The sequence below is a fragment of the Leptonychotes weddellii genome, chromosome 8, assembly GCF_054177405.1.
Source record: "Leptonychotes weddellii isolate Sample4059 chromosome 8, ASM5417740v2, whole genome shotgun sequence".
NCBI lineage: Eukaryota > Metazoa > Chordata > Mammalia > Carnivora > Phocidae > Leptonychotes > Leptonychotes weddellii.
The window spans coordinates 103,778,100-103,790,340 of record NC_138376.1 but is presented as its reverse complement, the minus strand read 5'-3'; the positions used below and the strand labels follow the sequence as shown (position 1 = coordinate 103,790,340).

At 37.7% G+C, this 12,241-nt stretch overlaps 1 protein-coding gene across 4 annotated transcripts in view; it reads left to right on the top strand.

Annotated features, from left to right (window-relative positions):
* HBS1L (HBS1 like translational GTPase) overlaps window positions 1–11,877 on the top strand; it is an 86,266-nt gene extending 74,389 nt beyond the window's left edge. For all 4 annotated transcript variants that reach the window (XM_081829050.1, XM_081829049.1, XM_081829048.1 and 1 more), the window contains 4 exons: window positions 114–222; window positions 7,267–7,367; window positions 9,982–10,126; window positions 11,216–11,877. In XM_081829050.1, coding sequence (XP_081685176.1) covers window positions 114–222; window positions 7,267–7,367; window positions 9,982–10,126; window positions 11,216–11,227 — 367 coding nt within the window. In that variant the 3' untranslated portion in view covers window positions 11,228–11,877. The remainder of the gene's footprint in view (window positions 1–113; window positions 223–7,266; window positions 7,368–9,981; window positions 10,127–11,215) is intronic.
* The last annotated feature ends 364 nt before the right edge of the window (window positions 11,878–12,241 follow it).

The window sequence follows — 12,241 nt, the reverse complement described above, 5'->3', positions numbered from 1 at the left end:
ATTTACTTGATTGTTTCTTTGTAAACGGTTTTGGAGGTACTGCTATTGAATGTATGTTTATCTTTCCTCCAACTACCTTCTCTCTCTCTCTCTTTTGTTTTGTTTTGTTGCAGTGTTGGCTGCATATTTTGTGGCCCCAAAGAACCCATTAAAGCTTGCACTCGTTTCAGAGCTCGAATCCTCATCTTTAATATTGAAATTCCTATCACTAAAGGATTTCCTGTAAGTTTTGAAATGTTTGTTATTGTCACTTCAAAGTAACTTCATCCTAAAAAGTAGTAACTTACTTTACAAGTGAGAATGCTGTAGTTATTTTCAACTAACATCTTAATATTCTGATCTCACTGATATGAGGAATTCTTAATCTCAGGGAACAAACTGAGGGTTGCTGGAGTGGTGGGGGTGGGAGGGATGGGGTGGCTGGGTGACAGACACTGGGGACGGTATGTGCTATGGTGAGCGCTGTGAACTGTGTAAGACTGTTGAATCACAGACCTGTACCTCTGAAACAAATAATACATTATATGTTAAAAAAATAAAAAGAAGATAGTAGGAAGGGAAAAATGAAGAGGGTGAAATCAGAGGGGGAGACGAACCATGAGACTGTGGACTCTGAGAAACAAACTGAGGGTTCTAGAGGGGAGGGAGGTGGGGGGATGGGTTAGCCTGGTGATGGGTATTAAAGAGGGCACGTACTGCATGGAGCCCTGGGTGTTATACGCAAACACTGAATCATGGAACACTACATCAAAAACTAATGATGTATGGTGATTAACATAACATAATAAAAAAAAAACAAAAAAAATCCTTAATATTCTAATCCAGAAAAACATGAGATTAGACTTTGAAAGTCATTTTTATTTTTTTATTTTGGTCATTGAGCCTAGGGATTTTTCTCAAAGAGGCATTAAGAAGAAATAATCAATAGGATACAAACTAATGGTAATAGTCAAACTCATCTAGGGAAAATGGTAGATACTTTATTGTGTTCTAGAGGGTATCTGACTAATCGCAGATTGTGTCTTTCTGTTCTTGCTTTAATACGCTTATTTATAGTGCTTTCCTATCATAAAAGTAATAAATTATTATATAAAACTTTCGAAACACACAAATAAAAGATAAGAATATAATTACATAATACATAACTGTCTCTACACTTTACATTTTAGTGATTTTTTACGTGTGCATGTTTGGTATTTATGAGTATATTCTAGGGATGCTTGCCATAGAATTAACTTTAATTGGGCTGAAGCAATACATTCAAACCCTGCAAGCTGTGAGGTTAGTTTGGTAGATTATTATTTCCCAGCATCATTTGAACATACACATTTATGGGAAGGAGGGGGATTTTATACTGTAATGTTACTTAGCCAGAAGACATACTACTTGTGAATTGCATGAATTCCTTCTCTTAGGTGTAATTTTTTTCCAGATGTTTGGGGGCCATACTCTGCTTATAGTTTAATACTTTGTTTTTGCCGCTTAACAGATGACGTTTTCCCCATTAGGCTTTTCTTTTCTTGATCAGCCTATATAGTACAGATTTGCACGACAAAAAATGTTTCTCAGTGGAATTAAATAGCTTGCCTTTGAAAATACAAACAGGTTGTTTTCATCATTTGATGCATTATTGCAATAAAAAATAAGACAATAATAGTAATTGACCTTTAAACTTAATTTAGTTAGTGATAATGTTTTAGAGGTTGGGAATAAATTTATTTAGCTCATTTAAATTCATTTTATACTTATACACCTTTATTTGAGATAACCATGTGCTTTGATTATAATCCTTTATAATTATTTCTATGTAAATTTGATCAGATAAAAATTATAAGATACTGTTGAAGTATTATAGTTTTATAATCCATTTCCATTTCCCCCACATGCTAAAAAAGGAGTATAAGTTTCTCTCCCAAAAAAATGGTTATAGTTGAAAATATTTAATTTTTTTTTTTAATGTTTTATTTATTTATTCATGAGAATCAGAGAGAGAGAGAGAGAGGCAGAGGCAGAGGGAGAAGCAGGCTCCCCACCTAGCAGGGAGCCCGATGCGGGACTCGATCCAGGACCCTGGGATCATGACCTGAGCTGAAGGCAGACACTTAACCATCTGAGCCACCCAGGCGCCCCAAAAATATTTAATTTTTAAATATCTAGAATTCATGTTTGATAAGCAAGAAACTACAGCTAATTTGCTATGAATGAATGGCCCTCGTTCTTAGAAAGCAGTATGTCCAATGGGGAGAAGCCAGAGAGGTTGGTTACTGCATGTTTTTACTCATGCAGCGATAATTTTTTTGCCATTGGAGAGGCAGAGAGGTCAAGAGGTCGTTACTTTCAATAGTAATATTGTCTTCCTGTGTACTGTAGTTTCTTAAAAATATGTATGAATTGAAAGTTTGTCAGTGCTGCTTTTATGCAATTCCACCTGCGTATATTGATTCACGAATACCCGGATGAAATTTGTTTCAGAAAAAACAGTTGTGTTTTGTCATTTAATCTACCTCTTGTGGGAAGAAACCTTCAGTTTTTGTTTGTTTTGTTTTTAAACCAAGAAAAGGCTCCCTAAGCAATTAAAATTTACTATTTAGGGACTGTTTTTTTTTTTTTAAGATTTTATTTATTTATTTGACAGAGAGAGAGACAGTGAGACAGGGAACACAGGCAGGGGGAGCGGGAGAGGGAGAAGCAGGCTTCCCACTGAGCAGGGAGCTCCATCCCAGGACCCTGGGATCATGACCGGAGCCAAAGGCAGACGCTTAATAACCGAGCCACCCAGGCGCTCCAAGGGACTAATTTCTTAACACTACAGAAATATGTGTCTCTTGGTTTATATGGTAAACTCGATTTAAGAAGAAAAAAATAGAAGAATGGGTTAGACTTTAAATTCATGTGTTTTTTATTGTGGTAAAATATTTTGTAACATAAAATTTACTATTTTAATGATTTTTAAGTGTCCAGGTCAGTGGCATTAAGTACACTCACATTGTGGGGCCATCAACACCATCCATCTTCAGAGCTTTTTCCTCATCCCCTACTGAGGCTCTGTACCCTATTATCCCTTCTCCTTTTCCCCTGGTAACCACTATTTTGTTTTCTCTATGAGTTTGCGTATTCCAGGTGCCTCCTTTAAGTGGAATCATACAATTTTGCCCTTTTGGGTCTGACTTACTTCACTTAGCATAGCATAATGTTGTCAGAGTTCATCAGTGTTGTAGCATGTATCAGAATTTCATTTCTTTTTAAGGTTGAATGCTATTCCTTTGTATGTATACGCCACCTGTTTATCCATTCATCTGTTGATGGACATTTGGCTTGTTTACATCTTAGGGCAGTTGAACATTGGCATACAAGTATCTGTTTGAGCCCCCAGGTTCCATTCTTTCGGGTGTATACCTAGGAGTGGAATTGTTGGATCATATGGTCATTCCGTGTTGAACTTTTTGTGGAACCACCAAACTGTTTTCTGCAGTAGCTGCGCCAGTTTATGTTCCTGCCAGCACTGCACAGCTGTTCTGATTTCTCCACTTCCTCATCAACACTTGTTAGTGTTGGGTGGGGGGTGATTTTTGTTGTTTGTTTGTTTATAATAGGCAAACTCAGCGTGAAATGGTATCTCGTTGTGCTTTTGATTTGCACTTCCCTAATAGCTAGTGATGTTGAGCATCTTTTCACTTCTTTATGTATTTTGGGTATTAATCCCTTGTCGGATACATGATTTGCAGATATTTTCTTCATTCTATGGGTTGTCTTCTTGATCGCTTAATAGTGCTGTTTGATGTACAGAAGTTTTTAATTTTGATGAGGTCCTGTCATCATTGCCAGATTCAACATCAAGGACACTTCCCCCTCTATTTTCTTCTATGAGTTTCATAGTTTTAGTTCTTTTGTTTGGGTCTTTGATCCATTTTGAGTCAATTTTTTGTACATGGGTAAAGTAAGGCTTCATCTTCATTCTTTTGCATGTGGATATCCAGCTTTCCCAGCACCATTTGTTGTAAAGACTGTCCTTTCTCTATTGAGTGGTCTTGGCATCCTTGTTGTAAACTAATTGACTGTATATGCATTAATAATTTTATAATAAGGGTTACCTGGAGGTGTAAGGAAAATAATAATTTGGCTTATTTTGCCACCTAACAGATTATGTAGCTCATTACAGTTTATAATTTTATTTTCACAACTGCACATGAAGTAGAGTCCCAACCCTTATCTGCAACTCTTCAAGCTGGTGTGTTTCAGAATGCAGAAATATTCAGATAATAGAAAGGTGATGTGGTGCATGTATGTTATGTAAAATCCCTGACAGAGAGTGGGGCAACACCCTGTAATCAAACATACTAATCATTCTGTACCACAGCTTATGAATACTAATGCTAAGTGAAAAAAATAAGGACTGTAAATTGCCTTACTTCAAGTGCTGTTTTACTACTTAAATAGGTTTAGAGCAGAATTAGGAAAAACTTGGGTTTTCAGTCCTTAGGATTTTGGAATTGCAGATAAGATTGTGCACTTGTGTTAGTGTTGTCTGCACTTAAGGATGAGGAATAGGAGACTTGGGGGTGGTGGCTATCTGGACAAGAAGTGATTAAGCCACGACTCGTACTCACTACTTTCCACTTTGAAATTGAGTACTTTCTTTTCCTTTTACGTTATGCTGTAGACTGCTTTGAATTATAGGTGACTTTGGTTATATATAATATGAATTAAATGTTAAGATAATATATAATTACTTTCCACTTATTTGTATGTAGATTTTTTTCACTCGTGTGTTCCACAGGGGTTTTTTGTTTTTGAGCTACTACCTGTAAGATGGTGTAGAGATAAAAAACAAAACTTACTCCATACTGGCACAACCCATTCTTCATCCACTTCATTGGATGGAACCTACACAAAGCTCACAAATAGGGTAGGAAACTTAACTAGGTTCATGTGCCTCTATTCTTTCAAATTTGGCAAGCCATGGATGGAGACCAGTACCTACTTCTTAGTTACACTCGAGCCAAGTAAGGGACTTCTGCTTACTTACCTATTCGTTGCAAAAGAAATGTTTCTTAGATATGTAGACCTACATTTATGTTATACATTGGTGCTATTTGACCCCTGAATCCTTTGGACACACAAATGTGACTTTACCATGCATTATGGAAGGTTTTTTTCCCCCTAGGAGTTGGTTGTTAAATTTTTCTGGAATGTTTCCAGTTTATAATGGTTAAATGCCATTGATAAAAACAACAAAAACAATATAAAACAAAAACAAAAAACAAAACCCAAAAACCAAAAACCCAAAACTAATTTGCCTTTGCAGAGTAATGGAGGTTCGGTTGTGCCTTAAAAAAACAAAGGAACACCACCTGACTGATTTCCTCCATATGTTTTAGGTGTTCTTATTTCTTTATTCTTTTATTTATTTCACAAGTATTTACTGAGCGCTGATTAAATATCTGGCACCGGTCTTACAAAGTTTATATTTACATGGGATGACAGACACTTAAAACAGCAGTTACAATAAAGGTGAGATGTTATGGTGTGGGATTACAGAACACAAAGGAAGGGATCTAGCTCAGACTAGGGGTTCAAGCTTCTTGTAAGAAGTGATGCTTTACTCTAAGAGAGGTAGAGTAGGATGAGTAAGAATTAGCCAAATGCAGCTGGTGTGTTCTGGCCAGAAGCATAAGATGTGTAAAAGCCTAAAGGTTAGAAAGGACTTGGTTCATGTAGGGAGTGGAAGCTCTGTGTGTCTGGAGCAGAGAATGCGAGAGGGATGGAGAGAGATGAGGCTGGAGAAGTAAGTGACAGTCAGGTTGAGAAGAGTCTTGGTGCCTTGTAGTGGAATTAAAGTTTCTGTGGTTTTAAAAAGCAAGGATATACCATTAAATCTGTCTTTTAGAAAATCAGTCGGGTAGACATAGGAAGAATGGGTGGGAGGGGACAAGAGTGGTGGCAGAGAGATCAGGAAGGAGCCTGCATTTTAACTCGGATAAGAGAGGATGGTCCTGGACTGGGGGCAGCATTGTTCTGGAGAGAGAAGTAGACAGAATTAACCAAGTGCTGATTGAAAGACTTGGTTTTTAGAAAGTTACAGAGTCCAGGATTGTGCATCCACAAGTCCCCCTGGTATTTCTATTTTCTGAACGTGCAAATTGTTTCAGCCAGGAAATTTCATAGTAGAAGTGTCAGTGTTTTTCTTCAAGCAAAGAGCATAAAATGGTATTTCAAACGAGTTATACTTTAGCTTTGCCACTTCCTTAGTATTTGGTCTTCCCACTATACCCTCCTGTAGACATGTTGCACACTTGGTGCTTATTTGCATGAGAATAGCCAGTCTGACTCAGACTCCAGTTGACCTCAGCATAAAATTCACCTCTGAAATATGTCACCATGGCCACATTAAGTTACTTAGACTTTTTTTTTTTAAAGATTTTATTTATTTATTTGACAGAGAGAGTATACAAGCAGGGGGAGTGGGAGAGGGAGAAGTAGGCCCCTCGCCGAGCAGGGAATCCAATGCAGGCCTCGATCCCAGGACCCTGGGATCATGACCTGAGCCGAAGGCAGACGCTTAACAACTGAGCCACCCAGGCACCCCTTACTTAGTCTTTTTGATATTAAACTTCCTTACACATAAAACATGAACAGTAATAGCAAATATCCAAGGTCATCAATTAACTGAATATTTACCTTGTGCTAGGCACCACTTCGACATAACATCATCTGATTTTCCTCAGTGGTAAGGAACCTGAGGCTGGAGGTGTTGGGGGTAAAGGGCTTTTCAAGGACTTGCCCCAAATCATACACCTGGAAAGGGTAGAGTCAGGCCTGGCTTCAAAGCCTGTCTACACTGTCACATAATCTCTTATTCTCATTATCCAACAATGAATACATTAAGTACTGCTGAATATGACATGATCCACCTTCCCTCATTTTTATGATGGAGTAATTTGCATCTGTTGAGCATCTCGTCTCCCGGGCAGTGTCTCTGATCCTGTTCAGTTCTCTTCACAGTCCTGTAAGGAACGTTGTATGATCTACTAAGGTTCACACAGTAAGGTGGTGGAGGAGAAACTTGAACTGGCTCCATGACCTTTTTCCCTTAGTAAATTAGAGAATACCCTGATCAGAGTGTGGGACTTAGAGGAAGCAGCTGGAGACCCTGGAAGGTCCAGGCGGGAGTGCTGGCTGTCAAAATGTGATGAGATGTGACTGTCAGAATAAAAGGCCACAGATGTACGGTAAAGTATTTTTTGACATGACAATTTTTTGTTTTAGGTGCTGTTACACTACCAGACTGTCAGTGAACCTGCCGTTATTAAACGACTGATTAGTGTCTTAAACAAAAGCACAGGTGAAGTCACAAAGAAGAAGCCAAAGTGAGTGTTTTAATGCACAAATAGTGAATACAAGCAATTTAGCAGATTTTTTTACTGATTAATTCATTTTTGTAATATTTCTGTTTGTGATAAGTAAAGTCTATTTTTACTTGGGCCAGAAATCTTTTTTTTCAAAAACTAGATTAAAAGAAACACAAAACACATGTTTAAGCTCCCGTCTAGGTATGAATGCTAGATATAATTTCTGTTGTGGGTGGGGGCAGTAGGGTGTGAACTGTATATAAAAATTAAGTATATAGATATAGATATAGATATAGATATCAAGCCCTAGATGCTGATGATGTAAAAATAAAGGGCACTTAAAAAAAATCAGTTCTACATTTTAAAGAATGAGTTTGAATTATGCCTAGCCACTAGTTCCAAATTCCAGCTGAGTGGTCCTCTTAACTATCTTGTCACCCCCTTAATGAGAATCATTCTTTATGCTAAGAACACTCCAGGAAGAAAGTGAATTACATAGTACTGTGTAGCTTCTAGAAATTATTTTCTTTCTGCTCAGAATCCACTTGGAGCTTTAAGCTGAGGTGATCACCACCATGTTGTTTCCCTCTGATTACCATTAATATCCAGGCTTAAATGTGGACAGTTTCCTTTGGTTGGGACAAGGTTGGGATTTTTCAGAAGGAAGTGCTTCCTGAGAAACTTAAGTTTCTTACCCTACTTCAATAAAGGCTGACCACAGTTTGGCTTGGCTGCTTCAGCTTTGGGGTTTTCCTCACTTCAACCCTATGGGGAATCCCACCCAAAATCCCCTTTTTTCAGTCTTTGGGTGTTCCTCTTCATTTGCACCTGTGTAAGAGGCCAGAGTTGGTTAGTGGATTAATAGGTCGGCTGCGAGTAGGAGAGAGGGTCTTCACACTTCTCTGAACCCATGCCTGTTTCTCCATTAGTTAGGAAGAAAGGGCTACTTAATCTCTCTCTGAAAGATAGTTCTTTTTTTTATTTTTTAAGATAAGTTTTAAGAACTGACTGAACTATGGTTGACATACAGTGTTCTATTAATTTCAGGTGTGCAGCATAGTGACTCAACAGTTCTGTGCATTTTTCAGTGTAGTCACTGATAGTTCTTCATTTTTAACCTGAGTCTTTAGCTTCTGGCATGAGTGTGGCATCATGTTCTGAGAACTGTAACTAATGGCTAACACTTCTTGAGGAGCACTATTTCCTAGACTGCTTTCGCATGATTTATATTCTCAGCAACCCTATGAAGCATGTACTCTTGTCCCCATTTTTCAGATAAGGAAACTGAGGTGTAGAGAGGTTATATAACATGTTCAGGTTCACGGAGCTAGCAAGGGGCAGTCAGGATTTTAACCTAGTCCGTTGGTTCACATACATTATTATTTTTGGCAGGAGCCAGGTTATTGGACCCACACAAGTGATTCGGAGAATTCTCAATCTAGAATTGACTCATCATGTCTAATCCTGAATTGTCCCCTCCCTGCTTCTGCTACAAAGTCCTTGCTCAGTGATGCTAGGTTTTAATATATTCTCATGTTAATTTTCCCTGGCCCCTTATTTGTAGCTTTTCTCTTATTTTGCACCAACACCATTTGGTCTCTCTGCTTCATTTCCACTTCAGGTATATTGTAGATTCAGTTGTTTTATGTGGAATGGAATCGAGCTTTCTAAAAACAAAATTAAGTGCAAATAATGAATATATTAGATGCTCTCCTTTCTTAGGAATGGGGCTTTGGACTGAAATTGTCCAAAACCAGTATTTGGAAATTTTGGAATACTCTTTTAGAAACTTGTTTGGCTTATTCTTACCTGTCTGTCCCTGAACTAATTTTTCAGGAGAGTCTATAATTGCTATCTTCTATCCTTCTAGAGCACATCAAAATTAAGTTAGAGAACCTTTTCAGAGTGCCCCCTTTTGGGTTCTAGTCTTTCAGTAAGTTTAGATGAGCCCACACACAAGGATTTTTATGTATTTGTATGAAACTGCTTACAGTCAGGCTCATGTCCCCAGTCCCCCCACCTTCATTTCCTACAAACATCATATTGTGGAAAACTCTTACGTGATTTTATTCTGAACCCCTGTTCGAAAATCACTATTCCTGTGTGTGAGAGAGAGGAGGGAGGGAAAGAGAGAAATTTAGAGTAGTCTTTTGGCACTAGGAGATTGTCCTAGATAACTTCTAACACATAATCCACCAGTTAGCATTTTACATTGTATCCCTCTTTTAAAATGAAAATTCTTTACTTTCCTTATTAATTGAACCTCTCAACTGCATGAGGAAAAAAGGGAAGGCTTTGGTGGAGGGTCCTTGAACATTTTAGGTTATAAGGTCCTTCAAGAGTTGTATTTGGAAGATTGGTTTAAAAAATACATATATACATACATATATATATAAAATGAACCAGTTAATATTTCTTCTATCCAGAATCATTCCTCTCATTTCTTTCAGCTAACCCAGAAAAATACAAAGGCATATATTTTCATTTTTAAAAACTTTTTTTTTTTTCTTTTTAAAAAGTTTTTGAAGGTTGATTTGTTGATCGAATGTGAAGTATTTATTTTTCAGTCTGTTACTGCCTTTATTCACCTGTATGGTCCATCCCTGTTCCCCACCCACCTTTTGTGTGCTAGGCTGTTGACTAAAGGCCAGAGTGCCTTGGTGGAGCTGCAGACACAGCGCCCGGTGGCTCTGGAGCTGTACAGAGACTTTAAAGAGCTGGGGAGGTTCATGCTGCGCTACGGGGGCTCCACGATCGCGGGGGGCGTGGTCACGGAGGTACTGTGGAGGGCGTTGCCTTGTGTGCACGTGTCTTGTCTTTACTGCTCTGTAGGAAGAATTCCTGAGGGCTCATGCCTGAAGGGGAGCACAGATTTTAAAATTTATATTAACATTTCTTTTAAATGATGGCAAGAAAATATTTGGTTTTAGAACTTTTCATGGTGAGACTTCTGAACTGTCCTCTCCATGAAAAATGTTTCTCAGAATTAAAGTAAGCTCGTTGAAAAATAGATGTGTAAGTAAGCAATCCACATTATGCGAACACAGTCTTTAGGAGTCAAACAGTTGGGGGAGCTGATTCCATTTACTAGAAGAGCCCGCCTTACTTTTTTTTTTTTTTTTTTAAATAACTGGTTCTCCGTGCATTTGAAATGATCCACTCAGAAAGTTCAATTAATTTTTCTGAAAGGGACCTGTTGTATAATGTAAGGTGCAGTTGAGTTTGGCGAAAATAGCCAGAGGCAAACCAGCAAACTTCAGTAATTTAAATGTTCTTCCACATAATCACTATTAATATAAATCTTAGAAATATTATATTTTTAACGAATACTTCATATGATTGTTTTCTGCATACAAATTATTCAGTTCATTTAATGGGATGTCTACTTTGAATGTAGAGCTTTATGTTGCATCAAAATTCAGTTATGCGTGCATCCTGCCAAAAGGCTGTGGCGCTCAGCTACCCACTGATTCCTAGCAGCACAAGTACATTCAGTTCATTCGCCTGTAAAAACAGGGTAATAGAACCTCCCTCCCATAGCTGTGAAGTGAAAGGCTCTCACAAAGCACTTGGCACAGTAATTGGCATTCAGTGACTGTTACCTAATGCACTGTCATCAACATCACAGTCTGCCAAGGCATTCTTTCTGAAAGAGCATTCTAGAAATAAGATGAGTTTCTTGTGGAAAATAATGGAGAGATTGTAGTAAATCTCAGAAATAGCATGACTGGGGAAGGGGAAAAGTAACAGGAAAAAAGAAAAGTTTCATCTTGACATAATGATTATATCGCTGCCATTTTCCTTTTTGTTTTTCTTAAAATGTGACAGATTAAGTTATAGCACCTTTTCTTTTTTTTCTTTTACAGATAAAAGAATGATGAGTCAGAATTTCTACCATGTTTCCAAATGCAATGAAATAGCTAACCTCTGTTTTTAAAGAATCCAGTTGTTCAGTTAAAGGAACAATGTGCAATTGGTTATTTTTTTAAATGAGAGAGAAACTTAAAACGATATAATCAGCTGCAAAGAAGTATTAATCATCACTCCTGCAAAAATTTCAAGTTGCCAAATGGCAAAGAAAGGCTAATATTACACTTTCATTTAAAAAACCGGCTTTCCCTTTGAAATGTTAGTGAATGGATTTACTTTGCTGAGGTTTATGGAAACTATCAGAAATATGTATTAGAAGACATTCAGTCATCATGAAATGAACTCTACTTCCAGCCAAACCACAAAATGTTTACAGTGTTCAACTCTACTGCACACATTTTAAGGAAAAGTAACTAAATTGGGTTGTTGAGGCAGTTAATATTTAACCTGAGCAATTTTTTTTTTTTTAGTTAACTAAGAAAAGATTTCCTGAAGGTTATAGGAAAAGTATTTTGTGTTGAGCATAAGAATATTCTTCCTCCAACAAATGAACTTTTGAAAGCTTAATTTGGAATTAGTGGAAACTGTCCTTTTGGTAACCAAGATATTATTTAAGGTGTGTAAAGCCAGCTAATAAAATACCTTAGTTTGAGCATAACAGCAGACTGTGTTTTGTTTCTTAGATTCTGTTTATGAGATTCTCTACCACCATTGCTAAGAATGACTTGGGGATTTTATGGGATCTGTTTCACCTAAGTTTCTCGGCTCTTTCACATGAATTCTTGTTTTTTTTTTTCCCCTTAGTAGCAGATCAAATTTCACCTCCTCCATTTCTTTTTTTTTTTTTTTAAAGATTTTTTATTTATTTATTTGACAGAGAGAGACAGCGAGAGCAGGAACACAAGCAGGGGTGTGGGAGAGGGAGAAGCAGACTCCCTGCTGAGCAGGGAGCCCAATGCAGGGCTCGATCCCAGGACCCTGGCATCATGACCTGAGCCGAGGGCAGACACTTAACAACTGAG